The sequence below is a fragment of the Micromys minutus genome, assembly GCF_963924665.1.
Source record: "Micromys minutus genome assembly, chromosome: 22".
NCBI lineage: Eukaryota > Metazoa > Chordata > Mammalia > Rodentia > Muridae > Micromys > Micromys minutus.
The window spans coordinates 44,264,394-44,286,185 of record NC_137957.1 but is presented as its reverse complement, the minus strand read 5'-3'; the positions used below and the strand labels follow the sequence as shown (position 1 = coordinate 44,286,185).

The window sequence follows — 21,792 nt, the reverse complement described above, 5'->3', positions numbered from 1 at the left end:
CCTCAACGTTTCCTTTTGTAGAAGGAAAACCTTGCTCTAAATTATCTCTAGAGTATTATACATCTCTCAAATTAATTGGTTTATGTTTGCTTAAAAATTATTTCCTAGGGGCTGGAGAGATGGCTCAGAAGTTAAGAGCACTGACAGACAGCTCTCCCAAGGGTCCTGAGTTCAATTCCCAGCACCCACATGGTGGCTCACAACCATCTGTAATGGGATCTGAGGCCCTCTTCTGGTGTATCTGAGGACAGTGACAGTGTACTCATAAAACAAACAAACAAACAAATAAATAAATCTTTAAAAGATTACTTCCTTAAGGGCCGGAGAGGTGGCTCAGCAGTTAAGAACACTGGCTGTTCTTCCAAAGGACCAGGGTTTAATTACCAGCACCCGCATGGCAGTTCATAACTGTTTGTAATTCCAGTTCCGGGGGATCTGTCACCCTCAACTAGACGTACATGGAGCAGAACACCAATGTACATAAGAAATGACTGCAAGCTGGCTTTATAGACATGCTCATCTGTGCTGTGGTCTGGTGGTCCACAAGGTGTGGATGTTTCCCCTAAGAGAATGTTTCCCCTTGGAGAATGCAGTGCACCCTTAGAGCATCTCTAACTTGCAGCTAATCTGCCAGCAAATGAAAGAACAGTGAACCTGAAGATGGAGAAAACTTATTCCGTGGAGCACATGATGTGTTATCCTTCAACGAGGAGTTAAAATTCATAAGACAGCATCAAACTGCGTCTTCAAAACTTCTTACTGTTGAAAGCTCTACTAAACACCACTGTGTCTTATGAGCGCTGGCAGTGAAGTGCTCCTCTGCTTGGATGTGGGGGTGAGGACTAAGCTTTGCATGGCTGTTTCAAGGTCAATGGAGGAACTCTTTCCGTCTCAAATGGTGGTTATAGCACAGGTTTCCAGAACTCCAAGATGTCGAGCTATTTTCGAATACCCTGACAGCAGAACACTGGAGGTGTGCCCACTTGGCTTGGCATGTAAAGAGACTGAATCACTCCCATCATGAGATACAGCAGGAGAATTAAGGGTTGCATTGAAAATGTTATATAAACACACCCACTCAATGAGAAAGCATGCTCCCCCTACTTCCATTCCAACAAAGGAAGTGAATACAACGCGCCCATTGTATTTATTTTTGCTCTAAGTCAGGACATTTCTGGGCGAATAGAGAATGAACCACAGTACTGAAAATAACTTACAGCATCTGAATATTCATCTCTACCTGATGAAACAAAGAAGATAACTAAAAATAACAAGAAAAAGGAAGCTTTCTATCAATAAGATAATTGCTATTCCTGGAAAAAAATATTTAAAAGGAAATGTATTTAGCGAAATTCTGAACACTGATATGGAATCAGAGAAAAATGTTTGGAGTTAAATTATTCTCTATGTATGAAGGATCCCTTAAAAAGTCTCTAGTGTTAATTTTTTTTTTTTACATAAAGGTTTTTAAAAATTTACACAGTGCAATGATGGCATCAGTGAAGAAAATGTAAAGGATCAGATTATTAATGCTTCTGAGATTGCACAATCACGTTCTCACCCCAGTATACTGTGCTTGTATTTTTTGACTGCCCTGCCCCATCTCTTCCTGCAGCAGTAGTTGAGAGCTTTATATTTCAACCCATAGTGTGGGGTTTTTGAAACCTTAAAACTCACCCCCCAATGACTAGGGGTGTTGAACATTTCTTTAGGACCTTCTCAGCCATTTGGTATTCCTCAGTTGAGAATTCTTTGTTTAGCTCTGTACCCCATTTTTTAAAATAGGATTATTTGATTCTCTGGAGTCTGACTTCTTGAGTTCTTTGTATATATTGGAAATTAGCCCTCTATCGGATGTAGGATTGGTAAAGATCCTTTCGCAATCTATTAGTTGCATACCAACCACTGAGTACACATGGAGAGACCCATGGCTCCAGTGGCATATGGATCAGAGGATGGCATTTTCTGGCATCAGTGGGAGGAGAGGCCTTCGGTCCAGTGAAGGCTCGTTTTCCCAGTGTAGGGGAATGCCAAGGCGCTGAGGTGGGAGTGGGTAGTTGGGAGAGGTAGCACCTTCATGGAAGCAAGGGGAGAGGGAGGGGAAGGAAAGTGGGGGGGGGGGATAACATTTGAAATGTAAATACAGAGGCTATCCAATAAAAATAAAATAAAAAACCCTCATCCCAAGTGACACACCTCTTCCAACAAGGCTATACCTCCTAATCCTTTCCAAACAGTACCACTAACAGGGGACCAAGTATTCAAACATGATTCAATGGAAAAAGCTTAGGCCCTGGCATGATGGTACACATCTTTAATCCCAGGTGACTAAGCATAGCAAATCTCTGAGTTCAAGGACAACCTGAGACACAGCAAGTTCCAAGTAGAGAAAAGCGTAAATTCAGGCATGGTAGTACACACCTTTAATGCCAGCATTCAGGAGACAGAGCCATGCAGATCTCTGCATTCAATCTACAGAGCAAGTTTCAGGACAACTGAGTTTAGGCAATGAGGGAAGTAGAAAACAGAAAGCTGGTAATAGAATAAGGTTGGTGTGTGTGTGTGTGTGTGTGTGTGTGTGTGTGTGTGTGTGTGTGTATGAGTGTATGAGTGTGTGTGTGTGTGTGTGTGTGTGTGTCTATGTTCCCAGAAAGCAGCAGAACTCTGGCCATTTGGCTCTGTTTTTTAGCATCAAGAACAGAAGGGACTACTAGGACAATTGATACTAGTCAGCTGAAGCTATTAGTGGTGATTAAGAAGAGAACAGCATCACTGAGGTGAAAGTATTTTCTGAGTGCACAAAAAAAAAAAAAAAAAAAAAAAAAAAAACAAAAACAAACAAAAAAAAAAAAAACCAAAAACCTGTGTTCTAGAGATAGCCAACATTGTGCCTCATGCTGCAGTTGTACTTGGTAATGTGTAAGAGTCACTCAGGTGGCACTGGGTTTGAAGGTATGATAGGGCCATGAAGAATAGCTGAGGCTTGGTACTGTGAGAGGCCATGGAAGGCCATTGGTAAAGGTGCAGCCCTAGTTGCAGTTGATGGTCCAGGATTAAAGGGATCACGTCAAGAAGATGAGGCCTGACACTATGAAGAGAGCCTATGAGAGGCTACTGGTGAAGCTTTAGTTGCAGCAGAAGACCCCAGTATACTGGTTATGCCAGTACCATAGGATGACCACCAAGAGCAACAGCAGCAGTAGAGTGGACTCAACCAGAGCCTAGAGTGCTACAGGGGGCAGAGTTGGAGGAGCCCAGAAGATCATGTGTGGATCCCAGACATTGGAACAAGAAGCTGTAATGTTGATGTTGCCTTGGAGATCCCAAGTTGTTTAAGATGATAAAGCCATGGGATATCTGCTGAGGAAAGCTGCTAACAAGGAGTGAACCAGCCCAGAAAAAGAGGTTTGTTGTAGTCAACAAAGATGAAAAAGGAGTTGGAGATCTGGAGACCACTTTGACATCAGACATGGAGATGCAGGGTTTGGGGTTTGCCCAGCTGGTTCCATGACTTGCTCTGGGGATTACAGTTAAGTGATTGGATGAACTCAGAAGACACTTTGAACTTTGAACTTTTAACATTGTTGAGACTGCCACAGACTTTGGAGACTCTGGAAGTTTGACTAAATATAATTTTTTATTATGCTATGACTAGGTATGGCCCCCATAGACTCGTGTTTGAACAAGCCTATGGGAGCCAGAGAGTGGAATGTGATAGTTTGCATATGCTTGGCTCAGGAAGTTCCACTATTAGGAGGTGTGGCCTTGTTGGAGTAGGTGTGTCACTGTGGGCATGGACATAAGACCCTTATCCTAGCAGACTGGAAGCCTGTCTTCAAATAGCAGCCTTCAGATGAAGATGTAGAACTCTCAGCTCTTCCTGCACCATGCCTGCCTGAATGCTGCCATGTTCCTGCTTTGATGATACTGGACTGAACCTCTGAACCTGTAAGCCAGCCCCAATTAAATGCTGTCCTTAAAAGAGTCACCTAGGTCATGGTGTCTGTTCACAGCAGTAAAAGCCTAACTAAGACACTGGTTATCTGAAGGCTGATCCCAGGAAGAGTGAATGGGAGATTGATTATGTAATTTATCCATTGCTTTCTGACTCAACAGAAACAACTTTTCTTGTTGATAAGGCTTAGATGTGCGGGAGGTGTTCTTGTGTATGGAAGGGATGAGGGTTGATGGTAATGGAGACACCTGTTCTTAGTTTTGTTAAAAAAGATGTTACCTGGTCATTGCGGAGGAAGAAGGCGAGGAGGTAGGAGAACCCCAGCATGGTCTCTCTGTGCATGCCGTTGTGCAAGTCATTCTTCAGGAGCTTTTCCCCCAGGACCACATGGTACCGAAGAATATCTTCCTTCTGTACCACACATATAAGGAAAAGTCAGCCAGTGAACTGGCCACTTGGCTATGCTCTGCTCTACTGTGCCAGAACCACGGACTTGCAAAGCAGTGGCTTGTCCATGTGCAAGACATCAGGGCACAGAAGTGTTAGGTAGGAAAGTGAGGTGTGAATTTCTAGTTAGGATGCTCAAGAACATCTAGATGGCATAATCAAAGTGGTGAGTAGATTTTAAAAATGATTTCTTTAAGATTACAAATATTTCAGCTTCAAAAATTCAACATAAGACGAGCTTTAGCAGTTAGCGTCAAAAAGTTATAGATTTTTGGATGAAATAGAAAATAATATTAGGGGTGAGAATATGAAAATAATTTCAAGTATTTTAATTACTACTAAAACAAAATACCTCCAAGTAGAAATATACATTTAAAATACTATCCCAAATAACTATAATTCCTTTTACTGATGCAAAGACTTTTGGAATTAAATATTTTTCTTTGCAATGGCAAAAGGGGTATCTTTTTTCTGGTGTTAAAAAAAATGATACCGTAGAGAAATCTACAAACAAATGCACAGTGATTTCCGCCTACATAAGTGGTTTGGACTATAATTATAAATGTTTCTTTGATATGCAAATTAGTATTTTCAGTTGATTTTATTTTATATCCCTAATAAGATATTAAAGCCATTTTTTTCTACACATAAAAGAAAACATGTACTTTAATGAGCACTAAGTAAATGTCTTCATCAGCTTACATTTTTTGTTAAATATTTTAGTTCTCTCTTTCTCTTACACACACACACACACACACACACACACACACACGCACACACACACCATTAAAAATAATTTTCTTCTGTTTTTTTGAAACAAGGTTTCTCTGCATAGCTCTAGCTGTCTGAAAACTAGCTGTGTAGATCAGGCTGGCCTCAAAGCCAGAGATCTGCCTGCCTCTATCTCCTGAGTGCTGGGATTAGAGATGTGCTCATGACCCAGTCTAAACTGAATCTTAGAGAATGCTGACTGCTGAGGTGGACACTTACTAGAGATGTGGTTTTCTTCTCCTTGACATAAGTTTCGATGGCTTCATTGTTTGGCACAAACACAGTATATGCATCTGCGGCCTCGATTGCACTTGCCAGATTGTATTGCTGCAAAGACAGGACATCCAGTGACAGGTTCCAGTTCCCAGACAGCTTGACAGGATGGTTACACAGAGAGCATGGTACTTACAATGATGTAGCCCCGGAAAATGGAGTAGTCAGGCATTTGCTCTAGACGGGTGAGCAGGCTTGGTAAGGAGCCAGTCAGACCTCTTTCGGGGACCAGCACCTGGCAAAAGAAACCCCAAAACGCTATTTAGAAAATTTTGGTATCATTGTCGTTCACTAATATCTACAGAAGCCCCGTTGGCTTCTTTGGGAAGTTAAAAAAAAATTACCTGAAAACATTTTGATTAATTATAGAACAAGTTATTCCAGGATGCAAAGTCTGGAAGGAACTTAGATATGTCAGTTCAATTTTAAGTCTTCCCCTTAATTTGTTTTCCACTTAGAGAAAAATTTCATCCTTACAAAGGACTTTATGGATCCTGGTAAGGAATCGTTCTTTCATTAAATTGTCTGTTAATTCTTTGCTTCTTATCCCGAGAACCTTAAGTCTACTATAAGGCAGTGACCTGAGTTTACCTGTAAAATGATTTTCTAGATAAAAATAAAAAGACAGGGCATTTTAACACAAATAGCTAGATCCTCCGTGAGTGCGTGCGTGTGTGTGTGTGTGTGTGTGTGAGAGAGAGAGAGAGAGAGAGAGAGAGAGAGAGAGAGATCAATATCGAGATCGAGAGAGACTGAGATTAGATTCTAAAGCTTAGAGCCTTGCACAGACAAGGCAAATAAGTAACAGGTATTGTTGATACAGCTATTTGATTCCCTTTTCTTTCCTCTTCCCACTTTTGAAACAAGATCTTGCCATGTCGCCCAGGCTGGCTTTAAACTTTCAGTGGTCCTTCTGATTTAACTTCCTGAATGCTGGGATGACAGGCATTTGTTACCATATCCCGTCTGAGTTTTTAGGTTCCATTGCCATACATTATATTCCGCTGTAAAAAGCTAACAGCAGCATATTCGCCGCCTCTCATTCCCCATTCTCAACCAGTCCTTATGAATTCACACCCTCATCTATCTGGTCCTAGTATGGCTAACCCTCTGGCCAAGCTAACTAGTTCTATCTTCTCATTCTAGAACCCTGTCAAACGGAAGCCCTCAGCGCTGGAACCTTTTCTGTCTTCCTCCATTCAGTCTTGAACAGATATTCACTGGGTGCCTACGGCTCAGGATGTGGAGACGCTAATCAGTTTGGGGTCCGGATCTCGCCCCTGAAGAGCCGGGCAGGAGGCGGCACAACACAGACAGCTGGCACAAATGAAAGCCTACTCCCGCGATAAGCGCCATCAACGCCCGGAGGAAGAGGAAGAGGCAAAGCCCAGGAGGACCCTCGAGCCCTCATTGGCTGCCTGGTGTGAGTATGCAAATGAGGATCCGTCACTTCCTATAATAGCTGGCCGCCATCTTCTCTCACATGCGAGTGTAGGAAGACGGACGTGTGGTGAGCAGCTCCGACTAGCAAGCTGAGGAGGGTCTTGAGGGCCTCCCAGTGTAAGTGAAGGTTTAGGGGTTCAGGGCGCGAAGTAGTCAGTGTGTAACTGGAGGGGCCGGGAAGCGCTGTGGCACGAAGCCTGTGGGTGACTGGAGGGGCCCGGAAGTGCTCGAAGCCCGTGTGGGACTGGAGGGGGCCGGAAGTGCTCGAAGCCCGTGTGGGACTGGAGGGGGCCGGAAGGGCTGTTGCGTGAGGCTCCTGTGGGACTAGAGGCCAAGAAAGGGCTGTGGCGCGAAGGCCGCGGAAGAGCTGTGGTGAGAGTCGGTCAGTGTGTTACTGGAGGCCGGGACAAGGGCTATGGCTCAAGGATGCCTTGTGTGACTTGAGGCCAGGGAAGGACTAGGGTGCGAGGGGGCCCGAGTATGACTGGAGTCAGGGGAAAGGGATGTGGCACAAGGCAGTCAGTGAGTGACGGGAGGTCCCCGGGAAGAGTTGAGGGCATGGTGAGGGAGGTTGTAAGAGGTGGGAACAGGCCAGCTTCCCTTTGCTGAGAACTATGTTACTGAGGCAGAGGCTCCCTTATTGCAGGGCAGAACATTTCAAAAATGTTTCAAGTTCCCGTGGAAAATCTGGACCACATTAGAAGTATGCGGCCATGGGTGAAGAGTGTTCTTCTGAATATTGGACTTGCTAGCTGCAAAGAATTGTTGAAGGATCTTAAAGGCTTTGGCCCAAGTGACAGATACTTTTATAATACATCTTGGGCAGATATTGCTTCAAGGGAACATGTCAGAAGGAAAGTGAGATACCGAACCAAGCCATACTGCTGTAGCCTCTGCAGATACTCAGCAAATGTGCTTGCTTCTCTCAAAAATCATTTGAATCATTGTCATGAAGATGAGGCGGACCAACAGCTGCAGATCCAGTGTCCAGATTGCTCATTTGCTTCACAGCCTGATGTGGTGAGCAGGCACTTCTGGCTGTTCCATGAGCCTGCTGGGAAAGTTCATAGCCCCAAGGAGAAAGTTCTGGGCAGTGGGAAGTCATTGAAGGGTTATATAAAACGTTTCACTTGTTTAAAATGTAACTTTTCCAATACTTCCTTCTGTAGCATGAAAAAGCATGTGCTGATCACCCATTTTCATTCTTTACTTAATGCCTACATTGGCCCTCAAACTAAAGAAGACCAGCAGCAGCCAAAAGCTGCTACTCTTTCTGGGGCTAATACTCTACCACCTGAAAGATTCTATTGTAAAAAGTGTAGTGCCACCATGAGTAGCCAGGAAGAGCTCATGTCCCATATTTTAACATCAGATGTACACAAGAATTTGGAGAATAGGTTGAGGTCTGTAATTTCAGAACACAACAAGAGGACTAGGCTTCTGAAGCAAGTGGCCACTGCTCCAAAGACACAGGCAGGCTTGTCCAGACCACCAAATAGCAGTGTTCCACACACAGCTGCTTCAGCAAAGCCACCTTGGTTCCAGCTTGCCTTGTCACAGGATACTCCAAGTCCAGCTATGGTACAGCCAGTGACTTTGGTTCAACCTGTGACTTCTGCCAGTGTACAGCCACGGATGGGAGTCCCAGGCTCTTCCTGGAGCCTCACCCATTCTCTGTCTGATAGTACTCAGTCCCATGTGGCTTTTATCTCCAGCACTCTACCTGTTAGCCAGACCAGCCTCACACTGCAGCCTTCAGCTCCCTCAGCTGTCATTTTCTCAGGCAGGGCTTCACCTAATAAGTTTGTAGATCCTCCTGCAGCACCTGTGAGTCAGCCACTTGGGCCTGTGAATAAGTCTGTTGGAATGAGCAATCTTCTAGTGAGTCAAGCCATCCAACTTGGGACTTTACCCTTAACACAGCCCATGGGGTCTGTAAATCTACCTGTGGGTCCTCTAGTCAGATCAGTGGGGCTTAGCAGCAGGCCAGTGGAGCCCATAAGCAGACTGACAAGGCCAGGTACTTCTGGTCTTTCTGTCCATAATGGGGTTCTGCAGACCACATCACCAGGAACTATTTCTGTGGGTCAGGTGGTCTCATTGGCAGTCATTTCTGAAGGTCAGAAGACCCCTGCTTCTGTGATTCCTACTCAGACGACAGCTTCTGGGGTTCTTCCCACTGGCCAAGCAGTCCAGTCCAGGGTTCTTCGTGTAGGTCAGACAGTCTCATCACAGGTTCTTCCCTCTTGTCAGACAGTGCCCTTTAGGGTTCTCCCTACAGATCAGTTGGCATCATCTGGGCTACTGTCCCCCAAACAGCTGGTTGTCTCAGATGTCCCTGTAAACCAGGGTCTGAGCTCTCATATTCCTCTGTTTGGTCAGCCTATTACATCAGGAGTACTTCCTGCAGGTCCACCAGTTAGACCCAGTGTATTTCAGCTCAATCAGTCTGTTGGCAGCAGTATCCTACCAGTGAGCCAGTCAGTGAGAGCTGAAACTTCACAAAATGCCATGTTCCTCAAGTCAGGCTCTGGTTTTAGGAAGCTCCTTCCGACAGGAACACAGGTTAATGGGAAGCCCATTTACATGCTGGACCCCATTCCTATCACTTTGCCTATTCATCAGGGTGCTAGTCCCATGACTGCCACTCCATCCCAGGTGACCAACAAATTCCTATTCCCTAGTGTGGGCACACAGATGTCCAGTGCTCTACCCAACTTGTCCTCTTCACAGGGGCTGGTAAGTACTACAGACCAGAACGTATTTGTTCAGGTCTCTTCACCTGAGGTCAGACAGGCCAACCAGTGGAAAATCTGCCCAGTTTGCAAGGTGTTCTTTCCATCTAATGTCTACCAGGCTCACATGGAAGTGGCTCACAAACAAAGTGAGTTTAATTCCAGTGAGAAACTTGAACCAGTAAAGCTGGCAGTCTGTGCACCATTTCTGAAATGGACTAGAGAGAAAGCCATGCGTTGCCTCTCCTGCAAATGTTTAGTCTCAGAGGAGGAATTGATGTACCACTTACTTACACATGGCTTGGGGTGCCTGTTTTGCCCATGTACTTTTCACAACATTCAGGATCTTTTGGAGCACAGCAGAATTAAACACCTTGGGAGGGAGAAGCTGTCTTTGGATTATAGTAACAGGGGCTCCCAGTTAAGCCTGGATGCTAATGGCAACCTGTTGTTCCCACATCTTGATTTCATCATCACTCTGCCAAAAGAGAAAATTGGAGAACAGGAGATCTGCCTGGCTATCCTTTCAGGGATATATTCCACATCACTGGTGCCCTTGTATGTTAAGGTAAGGCCTCAGGTTAAGGCTGTATCTAAGTTCAGTGAACAAGAGCTGACCTGTTCCCTCTGTTTGAGCACATTCATGATAGCTGATGCCTACATGTCACATTTGAAGGACAGACATCATATTATGCCAATGGCCTACACAGTGCTCAGTTCTCCTGCCTTCAGGTGTGTTCATTGTTGTGGAGTCTATTCTGGAAACCTGACTATGGCAGCCATCTCTCTTCATTTGCTGTACTGTGAACATGCTCCTAAAGGCAGCTCAAACCAGCAAGTTCAGTCCAGTTTTGTCGAGAGCAGTGAACAACAGTTTGTTAATGGGGTAAAGATTCCTGATTCTATCTGTACTATAAAAAGAAAGTGGCCAGATGGCCATTTAGGGGCAGAAGACCATAGGAGGGATAGGAAAGATTCTTTGCATGTACTAGAGGGTAATGCAGCATCAGGTCTGGAAGAAGGGACTAGTGCTGTGCCTGTGAAGAGACAAAGGAATGAAAGCACAACTCAGGAACTAGTGGTCAGTGATGATTTACTCCAGATCCTAGCACTAGATTCCCAAAAGTACAAAGACTGCCATGAGAAAAAAAAGCAGTTTCTTAAAGATTATTTCCATAAGAAACCATATCCTACCAGAAAAGAAGTAGAACTGTTGTCTTTATTCTTGAAAATGGAAAAAATTAATGTGGCTTTATTTTTTGGAACAAGAAGATATATCTGCTTGAAAGCAATAGAAGTCCACAGATCCTCAGTTCTTCTAGGTTTTGACGTGTCTGAACTTAAAAATGTTAAACACAGACTGAACTTTGAACCACAAAACTCAAAACTTAAAGTCCTAGACAGTAGTTTGCCCTGACTTTGGTACTCTCCTTTGCTATGTTGTGTGTTTTCTGAGGCTTTTTTGGGTGTTGCAGGTTCTCAGGAATGCTAAGGTTAAGAAGTAACTGTTACTCCAAATGTACTGATTCCTGTAGTTCAGTCTTTTAGTTATTTCTAAGTGGCCCCCGCACCCTACAATGTGAATTAGGTTTGGTATTCCATATATTCCTTATTCCTAGTAGCTTTCAAATGACAAAAAACCCTGAAGTCTACAAATACTTGTCTTAGGAAATGTTTGCTTGTTTGTAAATGATTGTTTTAGAGTGTTAGAGGCAGCAGCTAAGGACATAGAATGTTTAGAGAAGAGGGCTCTGTCATGTATGTGGCATCTTCGAATATTAACTTCTGTTAGTATTTGCCTACCATAATATAATTTTGATTTATATTTTCAGGTTTGTCCTGAAAGCTTAAAAACCACAAACCATAAAAAATCTAAATGTTTTCATTATTAAAAATATCACCATCTCAGGGTCTGATACTTAGCTCATAATGCATTATTTTATAAGTCAAATGTTTGAAGGGGCAGGAATGCATTCTCTTGTGAACTTTATAGTGACAAATCATTTCTCCATTAAAAGATAAGACAATTTTTTAAACACCTTTAGAATATACTTTAAAAAGATGCACACAGAATTCTTCTTACTTGATTCTCTCATAAGCAAGTAAGAGGAAAGGGTCATGGACTCATGTATAGAAGAATTCCTGCCCTTTGTGTGGATCCTTCTTGAAATAGAGCACAAGTTTCAGGCTTATGGTGAAAGAGTAGACCACGTATTCTGTCTTCATGGCTGGAGAAACTTAGTAGATGTATTACAGTCAGGAAGATAGGATTTCCTCTGGCCCAGGTATCCAGATGAGTAGTTTAGGCATTACTAAGGAGTCTCTGTGTATTACTGTTCCATGGATGTCAAGCCCCCTGTTTCCCACACAATATAAAGCACCAGCATAGTGCATTGTATTGTAGACCAGCCAGTTTAGGTCTGGAATTATTGCTCACCCCCACACCCATCCCTACCCCATACCTCTGGCAAAACAAACACAAACAAACAAACCCCAATTCTACTTTTGATCAAGAGGGTGTGCTCAGGAGAAAGAAATATACAGAGGAAGTATACTTGGTTTTTCTGAGTAAGATGGTAACTTTATTTGACCTTTGCTAGTCTGAAAAGAATTAGTGCATAAGAAAATGGAGGAAGACAAAAGAAGGAGGAAAGGGTCATTGCTTCAGGCTATCAAATTCTTAGAAATGGGACCTTTGAGTAAATAAAGGTTTTACTTGGGGGTGGGTGGGTAGGAAGGGATTAACTCCTAAACACAAGTTTTACAGCATTTGATAGAAAAACTCATATTTTATATTTCTTACAAATCCCTCCTCTTTTTTTCCTTTTAAAGTATATTTTTTCCAAATTCATTATGTTTTTTTTTTTTTTTTTTTTTTTTCCTGCCCTGTCTTGGAATAAGAAACTGCCACGGGAAGGGAGTAGTACCTGTTTATTAATAGATGACTCAACTGTCCTGTTAGGTTCCTAGTACAAAACAATTGTTACATCTATTTCATTAGCATGGTTTAAGGCGAGTCTACCTTCCTAAGCATAGTTTCTCTGTCAGGAGATTGACCTACCTGCTTTTGAATGTTCTGTGGAATCATTGCCCTTTGATGTGCAAAGGAGGAGCTTGTCTCCTCCCTTCAGGTGAAGTACCCAGGGTGTGGGGCTCCAGGAAGTATTACAGTGTTGCTATGTAGATTTTCTTTTAAAAAAATGTATCATTTGCCTGTAATATTTGTAACATGCATTTAAGCACTTGTGAGTCTGCTCTGACTATTGGTATACACTAGTCAATTCTGATAGCTTGTTAGACTTTTTAAAAATCTATTTTCAGAGTGTTTACTGTGAATTAAAATATGTTATACCACTGCCAAAAAATAAAGTTTTATTTGGAACACAGTCCTAGACATTTTTTTTACATGTTGTCTGAAGCTAACTTTGTATTACAAAGGCAGAGTTGAATAGTTACAGAGATCAGGAGACCTAGAAATTTAGTATTTGCTATCTGGTTTCTTTATAGATTGTTTTCAGCAACTAGATTAGAGGAAGACAGACAGTTTTGAGTTTTTGGAAGCTTTCTTCCTTGGATCTCTTCTTTTCTCATTATTATCCTCTTAGGTTTTTATTCTATGTTTTACTTACTAAACTTCACCCTATACCCAAATAAAATGTTCCACAGAGGCTCTCCTAATAGCTCTTACCCCACAACACCTATGTTTGTTCCTGATATAGCTGCAGGAGACCTTTTAGATGCTGTGAAGAAACTGGTTAAAGGGCACCTTCATCCCTTTCACCCCTGGCTAGATACAGTTCTTTACATTAGTCCTCTGTTTGTCCTGACTCTTCCTTTGATGCTCTGTAGCTCCCTGCTACTACTAGTTCATTTCTGTACAGCAGTCCTGGCAATGGGACTAGTCACTGTCACCCTAAAATCAGTATGCCCACTTCGTCTCACCAACTCACTGTTTCTCCCTATACCTCAACCTTCCTAGAAAAATCACATGGTTTTACTTTTAATAATAATTATTTTCCAAGTTTCTTCAAGAATGCAAACAGCAATTGTGGTCCATTAAGACCCCTACTCCTTGCTATGTGACCTGAAGATTCCCTCTTTAGTGGACACAGATATCTCCTCTGACAAAGACTCTCCTCAGCAAAAAAAAAAAAAAAAAAGCTATAATGATCCTGCCCTACATTTTTATATCCTCTTAGAATTAGGGATGACAGTTTCCTGCTAAAAGATTATACTTCCTAGTTTCCCTTGTGGCCAGATCAAGCAGCTTTAGGGTTAAGGGACTATGATGTAGTTTCCCACCCATGTAAGGGCCTGTATCCCATCGTATGTGGTATTTTGGCATTCATACAAATGGATGACATTATGGCCATGAATAAATGTGGTCCTACCTGTGCTGGATAGTTCTATGTTAACTGGACAAGCTAAAGTCATTGGATCAGAGGGAATATCAGTTAAGGACATGCCTCCATAAGATCAGGTTGGAGCCAGACCTGTAGGGCGTTTTCTTAATCAGTGATTGATGAAGCAGGGCCCCTGCTCACTGTGGGTGGTGCCGTCCCTGAGATGATGGTCCTGTGTTCTAGAGGAAAGGCTGAGCAAGCCAGGTGAAGCAGCAAGTCAGTGAGCAGCATCCCACCATGGCCTCTATCAGCTCCTGCTTCCGGGTTCCTGTCCTGTTTCGGTTCCTGTCCTTACTTCCTGTGGTGATGAACAGTGTTATGGAAGCCTAAGCCAAATAAACCCATTCCTCCCATAGATTTTTTAATCATAGTGTTTCGTTGCAGCATTAGAAACCCTAACTAAGACACCACCTAAATCAGACCTATAGCCTCTCTTTCCTTTAGTTTTCTGTCTCTACAACTTCCTTAGTATTATAACAGAGGCAAAGTGGGGTGGGGGTGGCAGACTTTGAATTATATAGGCATAACAGATTTGAGAGCTATGTGGAGATGGTCTGCTAGACCTTAATGGCTTTATGCTCATTTGGCGACAATATACATTTATGAAGGCCAAACTTTCAAAAAGCGATTTCTTCTTGAGTTTTTAACCCCAGATGGGTACAAAGCAAGCAAAGTACTGTGGGCTGGACTTCACCTCCACTGACACAATCAGATATAGCGGTACTAACAAAGGTGGAATGATGCCAATTGACAAGAGGGGTTCTTGAGAGAGTAGCACAATTCAAGGGCTAAGAAGAGAATAATCACAAACTTTTCATGTTCATGAAACTTCTTCCTTAGTCAAATTACTTATCTTGGAATGTTGTCTCATCTTTAATACAAGGACAGTATAACACCATTTTAATGTTATAAAAAAAAAGGGACACCAGGTGGGGTTGATTCTTGGCATAGTGCCTGGAACCTAATGGATCTTCAGAAATTCCAATTATACATAGAGCTAGGTGCTGGCTCTCTTGAGGGGCACAGAGAGATACAGACACAGGCCTCCAGGTCACTAAAGGGTCTCAGGAAACAGGCATCAGTATAGGATAATTGATGGGTATGCCAAATAAGCTTCATACAGAAATTCCCATGGTATTTCAAAGGAAGAAGGAAATGAAGCCAGCATTTACTGAGGGCCCTTTAGTGGCAAGCCTTGAAGTAGAGGGTATCATTTAATCCCCACAAAAGAAGATGAATGAGACTTGTAGAGGTTATATATGACTTCCACAAGATTATATAGCTAGTCAGAAGCTCAAACCAAAATTTTCACCTTGACATATATTTCATAGACATGGGATATATGGGAAGGCCACAGAAAGGTTGGGACTTAGCATCCCATGGTAATAAGCTCAGAGTAAGAGGTGGGTTGAGGTACTATCTTACTAAGAAAACTTGTATCCATCTGAAATATGTAAGAAGGGAGAAAAGGTGAGAATGTATGTATTTGTGTTCACCGAATCTGGAGCTCAGTATTTCAGACTGGCTGGCTAAATATTTTTCTGTTACAGATCCATGAAGCTCTACTCAGACTTTTATTTGATACTGGATGTCTGAATTAAGCTCTTCAGGCTTGTGTGTGTGACAAGCACTTAACCCCTGAGCCACCTCCCCAGCCCAATTTTATGTTTTCTTAATTAAAATTTTTATAAAGGGATTTTACTACTCTGAAAAGCTAAGACTAGAAAAACCTGTTGATAAGCAGTGTCACTTGGTGTTGCAGGAATCCTAATTTCCTATAAATGCTGACTCTTGCTTTGAAAAACATGGAGACTTACAAATAGCTTCTCTATTTTGAACAGAAATAGTTGAATTAAGGCTTTTGAGAAGTGAATATATAAGTGCCAAGTGAGAACAATTTTAATTAAAATGCAATTAATTAATTGTTTCCCTAGCCTTTTACCTTCTGAACATTTCCACTATACTGGAAATTTCTTTTAAAATGAAGATCTTAATAAACCCATTTCCCTTTAAAAATATATATAAATATGTATATGGTTGCTCTTTCAAACACACCAGAAGAGGGCATTGGACTCCATTACAGATGGTTGTGAGCCACTGTGTACTTTAACCGCTGAACCATCTCTCCAGCTCCTCCTCTCCCATTTCCCATTTTTTATTCCTTTTCATACCTATGAATACTAGTGAATTGGGACTTATGTAAAAATGAAAATCTTATGGCAGTTTTTCTGTGCTTTTATGTATTTTTTCTCTTAGGCTTTTCTGTATCCCCTTCGTCTTTTAGGATACAATAGTTCAGGGAAGGAGTGAATAGTGATAAACTACTTTCCCCTTGTTCTTGACTTTAGATTTGTGCCTCTTAAGATGTTTGCATATACAAGAGAGAATGTGTATGTGAGCCACATACGACAGGCCCTGCTGCAAATACAGGTGGGGTGAGTTATCGAGACGTCTGACGGAATGAAGAGAGCCTCCATTAGGTTCTAGAAATCATAATGAAATGCATCAAATGAGAAGCTCATTTGATACAAGAATAAGTGTTTTCTACTCACCCAAACAGCACTATATAGGAAGACATTACAGAGGGGAAACAAGCATCCTTACCTTATTGATGATGTGGACCACCCCGTTTGTGGCTGCATTGTCACCATCTACAATGGATGCCCCTCCAATTGTAATATTCTACAAGTGCAAACACATGGGAAGGTGAGTATACTTGAAGGTCGCTTTACCTCTAGGGTTTTTACTTTTTTTTTGAGTAGCAGTAACCACAGTTTTGGGCCATGAAATCCTTTACATTGTGACCTGTTAGATATCACAAACAGACATACATATACACGTACACACATGAGAAGATGGCTTTCTTCTATATGAGCGATGCACTCTGATTGTCAAGTCTATTCTACTCTTTCAGTCAACTAAAAATAAGTATGGGAAATTCACACAAAGCACCGAAGAGGGAAAGTTCTATTAGATCAGTAGCGTGGACATCAGTAAGCCAATGAAATAGCCTTAGCTACCCTCACAGGGAACCAACTCTTGCCAACACTTTGGTCTTGGACTTCCAGAAGCCTTCAGAACTATGAAGATACCAAATGTTCTTAGAGCCCCCTTGGTCTGTGGTACTTTTCTTTTTAAATGGATCACAGCAAACTAATTTAGACAGTGCCTGTTTACCAATCAAGAGCAACTAAGCTCCAGTCTTTCTGGCTTCCTCTTTTTTTTCTCCACTGGGACCTCTGTTTGCAATTCCTCCTGAATCTTAGGGAGCAGGGATACTTTCCTAACCGTGAGCATGGAAGTTCCATGTACAGAGACTGCAGAAACACACCAGTTGATCTGTCATATCTCTTTTTGTTAAAATTGGATACTTCCATTGTATCAGACACAGGAAAGACATTAAGAAAAATGTGTTTGATGGTTATCTCCTCTAGGGCAAGGCCTTGATTGATCCATTTTGGAACTAATATAGCCTGTGGCATGCCAGGGTGGATGTTACTGTAGCTAAGAAAACTGATGGTTTGGAACGCCAGTGGGTTAGCCTGATTACAGACTTCACCCTCAAACTGTGAGCCTTAAGTTGCTTTTGTCAGACATTACAGCAACGAGAAAATGAATGAATATACTGCTGTAGCCTAGGTGCTTTCTGTTTTTTCTTTCTTTTTGTTTAATGTGTATGTGTGTGATCATGGTTGCAACTGGTGATGCTCACACAGGCTTCTGTTCTCTTTGTGTACATATCTGAAAATTCCATCTCAAAAATTTAGAAAGGACGACATGAGTAAAGGTATCATGCTCCAAACAGCCGGATGACAGAGTTCTTACCCCATCTGCCTTGTCCAGGCGAAGGAAGCTTCCTTGCAAGGATGTTGCTAGCATGTGAGGTGACGGCAGGGCCTGCAGGTCAGCCACTCCATATGTGCCTAGTAGTGTGTGGTATCTAAAGAGAAGATCATAAGGATCACACACGTCCATGCACAAAGGGAGTATCACTGAACAGGGGAATGAGCTCTGGGGCTTGATTACCATATTCAAACTCCACATTTGCCCCTGAGGTCAGCCTTCTCTGGAATTAGTCACTAACCACGATACCTCACTTCCCACATCTGTCAAGTGGGGACAATTATAACACCCGTCTCAGAGGTGTTACATTGCTTGGCTTAGCAGTGGTTCTTAACTTGTAGGCCACAACTTCTTGAGGGGAGTGTCATATATCAGATATATTACATATCAGATATTTATATTACTATTCATAATAGTAACAAAACTATAGTTATGAAGTAGCGACATAATTCTATGGTTGGGGGTCACCACATATAGCAGAAACATGGGGAACTGTATTAAAGGGTCACAGCATTAGGAAGGTTTACAGTCAGCTGTTAACTTTTCCTGACCTAGGGGAGGGTTGCTAGGAAATGGCCTCTTTATATTGAACTAAGGAATGATCTTCCTGGATCCCAGTCACATAACATGGAAAATAAGGTAAAGGATACCCACCTTATCAGGGCTGGAATATTGTTCCGGGACAACCAGAAGCTCTTCTCGTTCTGGTCCATGTCCTCAGTGGCTTGCTGGGATGGTGCGAGGACAGTTAAATTCGAGCGGGTAGACAGCATGGCCTGCAGGGACGCATTCTAGGTCACAGGAGAAAAGAAAGTGGTCACAGTACTGTTAGGGTCAGAGATGATGGCTTCCCGTGTGATGCAGCTCTAGGAATGCTGGGAAGACAGTATGCTTCCCTCCCCAAGTCCACCCAGACATTGGCGGGTGACTTAACATTCTGTTTTGAGACTCATCTTTTTTTCTCTTTAATGTGTGGATCTTTATAACAATACAGATTATTCTGATTGGGTCATAGTTTGTCACTGTAAGTATGAATGAAAAGCCAGATGAATAGTCTTGCTGTGTGTATGTGTGTGTTATGTGTACATGTGCATGAACTGAAAGGAGTCTGTGAATTCTTCGGTGTCTTTGGAGTAAGACTGAGGAAGATGCAGAGACTGAAAACCTGAATTGGACGTTACGTTTCATGCATGCTCAGAAAATCTACTGTTATGTTAAACAATTACATGAAAAAAAATCAACTCAAAGTAAAAATGGTTTCCAGAGCCCTAAATCTTGGTTTATAGAACTTGCTGATTTCTGGTGAATACTCCCATGGGAATAGGTGTTAATTCCTAACACAACAGCATTTAAAGCAGGCAGGGGTAAATGTGGCCCATCCAACCTGCTACTGAGTACACTCTCGTAGGGTGAGACTGTGCATGGTAGGGTTACAGGGAAGCTAACATACTGAGAGGGAGCAGTCCCTTGCCTTTAGGGAGAGAGTTGTACAGAGAGCCTCCACTGTAAAAACAAGTGCTTCCTAGAATGTTCTGGAATATACAGGGCGCTGTTCTCTGAGTGAATGCTGACTGAGTAAGACCTATTTTGGCACATACTTATTTAAAAAAAACACTCTGTGATGTTGTCTGGCTAGGTCAGGCACCCTGATCCATTTGGCCAAAAGGGATGGAGGTGCAGACGCTGGGGCAGGGTGAAGCTAGACTCCATGTGGTCCTCTCCAGGGGTAAAGAGTAAGCTCTTTGAGTATGTTAAGCAGAGAGGTAAGCTCTCCAGATGTCAGCTATAGGTTCAAATCTTGGTGAATTACAACATAATCACATTAAGCTTTCAAAGAAAGAACTATGTGATAGGTAGTACTATTTTTGTGTATTTGAATTGCTTAGAAACCAGCTACCCCATCTTAACCTGGACCAGAGATTTCCAGCTTGGGGGTGTTCACTGGTGTCCAGGCCAAGCCCCTGACTTATCAAATCAGAGTCTCCAGGGTTGGGGTGCCTACATGATTCTAAAGTGCAGGCAAGGTGAGGAGTATTGTGGAGGACAATCCCCTCAATCCCTCCCACCCCCAGCCCCAGACACATTTCTAGTTTTCCACTGCACAAACTCCAGATCTCTAAAATAATTCATATTGCCAATGCTAAAGTGCAAATTCAGGGACTCACATTTATCCACTGGTAAAATAGAGCTGCTTCAGAGAGAAACGATAGCTCCTTATTTGTTTGAAGGAGGGCCGAAGGAGAAAGAGAACACAGAAACATTATCTCAGTGAGGTTCTCGACAACCTGTCCCGCCCCTCTCCAGCTATACTGTCTGATGCCAACCTGCCTCTGAGCAGGAGCTGCTGCTGGCCTTCACACTCAGGGGCCAGACTGTCCTTTAGAGCAGTGGTTCTCAACCTTCCTAACGCTGCAACACGTTAATACGTTTCCTCATTTTGAGGTGACTGCTTCTTCCAACCATAAAATTGATTTCGTTGCTATCTCATAACTGTAATTTTGCTATGGTTATGAATTGGAATATAAATGTCTGTGTTTTTTAATGGTCTTAGGTGACCCCTGTGAAAGGGTCATTCAGCATCCCAAAAGGGTTGTTTTAGAGGAACTGCTGTTTCAGAAGTAGGTGTGTCCACCCTTTTGACACTACAAAATGATGTTATGTACAAAGTTCACACTTGAGAACTGCATAGCAAAGAATAACTACAAAGTAAAAAAAGCCACAAGCACCAGATTTGATAATGTTTTACACCAAACAATTTTGGATCATTGCTGTCTTGGTGTGCACGGGCCTCTGAGCTACAGTTTGAACATGCTTGTTAGACATTCTTGTTAGACTGAAGTAAGTTGAACTTTCTGGTAAGAAACACAGCCACCTAGGCCCCAGCAAGGGACCCAGAGTTCAGCAACAGCCTCCAGTCAGAACCAGTGTGGAGCAGCAGGCAGTGCTTGGGCTTAACTTGCCTGACTCGCTCTGTGGTTTTACCATGACCTACAGAAGACTCTACAGTGACAGGCAGAGGTCCTGAACTTCAGTTTGCTTCCATGGAAGGATAGGGACATGGCAGTGGACTGGAACTGATGGAGGTTTGGGGGCACCTTTCTGGTTTAACACGGTGAATGAATGCCAATGAGAACATGGCAGGGGGGCTCACAGCAGGCTGGGGAACAGCACTGGCTGGTCCTAGGGGATTTCTAGAGTGAAGGTTTCATAGGACCCTACTGTATGAGAAAAACAAGGCAGGAGGAAAAAATGTTAGCTCTCAGACCCAAACACACTGCTAACTGCTGTGTCTATTAACATATCAAAGCTGACGGCTGGCCAGCGTCAATTCCTGTATCTCATCCTTATATAATCCAGCCATTTTGGCTAAACTGGTTGTTTTGGCCCCTCTGCCTCTTGGCTCGTCTCTTGGCTCAGGCTATCCCTCTTGGGTGATGGATCATCTCCCTTCTTGCTCTGCTTTTCTTTCTCCTCTCACATGGCCCTGCTCAGTTTGGCTCTGTCCCCTCTGGTCTCTCCCAGATATCCCTGCCTCTGGCTATATTTAACCTCCTCCACCATACCTAGGAGCACTTAGGGTTTTGGTGAGTTTAATGTGAGTGACATAGGAATGAGGTGAAGTCTCACCCTTGAGATGAAGTCCACTGCTGGAGGAGCGTGGGTGGAGTAGTATCAGCTGGGCGTGACCTACATGGATAAAATACTCTCTACTGGCGGTTAAGTGTTGGGTCTGGCAAGTAAGTGTGCTTAGCCTCTGTTTCCTGGCCTGTGGAATGGGTAACATCACAGCAAGAAAATGGACATCTGGGATGACTGTTGAGAGGTTTAAATGAGATGTTGCTGCATAAAGGACCCAGAAAGGCACCTGGTACACAGAAGCACCACACAGCTGTCTTCATATAAGAATCGCTTGGACAAAGAG

The 21,792-nt window shown here is 42.8% G+C and overlaps 3 protein-coding genes across 3 annotated transcripts in view; 2 read left to right on the top strand and 1 right to left on the bottom strand.

Annotated features, from left to right (window-relative positions):
* The window catches only part of STAB2 (stabilin 2), a 150,877-nt gene that overhangs the window by 55,569 nt on the left and 73,516 nt on the right, over positions 1-21,792 (bottom strand). Inside the window, exons 24-30 of the mRNA XM_080935775.1 lie at positions 20,036-20,083; positions 18,525-18,661; positions 17,853-17,967; positions 16,632-16,709; positions 5,583-5,681; positions 5,393-5,500; positions 4,235-4,366 (exon numbers count right to left, since the gene is read on the bottom strand). Coding sequence (XP_080791901.1) covers positions 4,235-4,366; positions 5,393-5,500; positions 5,583-5,681; positions 16,632-16,709; positions 17,853-17,967; positions 18,525-18,661; positions 20,036-20,083 — 717 coding nt within the window. The remainder of the gene's footprint in view (positions 1-4,234; positions 4,367-5,392; positions 5,501-5,582; positions 5,682-16,631; positions 16,710-17,852; positions 17,968-18,524; positions 18,662-20,035; positions 20,084-21,792) is intronic.
* LOC308435240 (activity-dependent neuroprotector homeobox protein 2-like) lies at positions 7,550-9,365 on the top strand (the record flags this gene model as incomplete). Its single annotated transcript, XM_080935922.1, has 2 exons — positions 7,550-8,470; positions 9,285-9,365. Exons 1-2 carry the CDS (start codon positions 7,553-7,555, stop codon positions 9,363-9,365), a joined length of 999 nt encoding a protein of 332 aa, XP_080792048.1. The 5' UTR covers positions 7,550-7,552.
* Positions 9,401-11,129, top strand: LOC308435239 (activity-dependent neuroprotector homeobox protein 2-like; the record flags this gene model as incomplete). The annotated part of the gene is made up of 2 exons (XM_080935921.1): positions 9,401-10,510; positions 11,100-11,129. 2 exons carry the CDS (start codon positions 9,401-9,403, stop codon positions 11,127-11,129), a joined length of 1,140 nt encoding a protein of 379 aa, XP_080792047.1.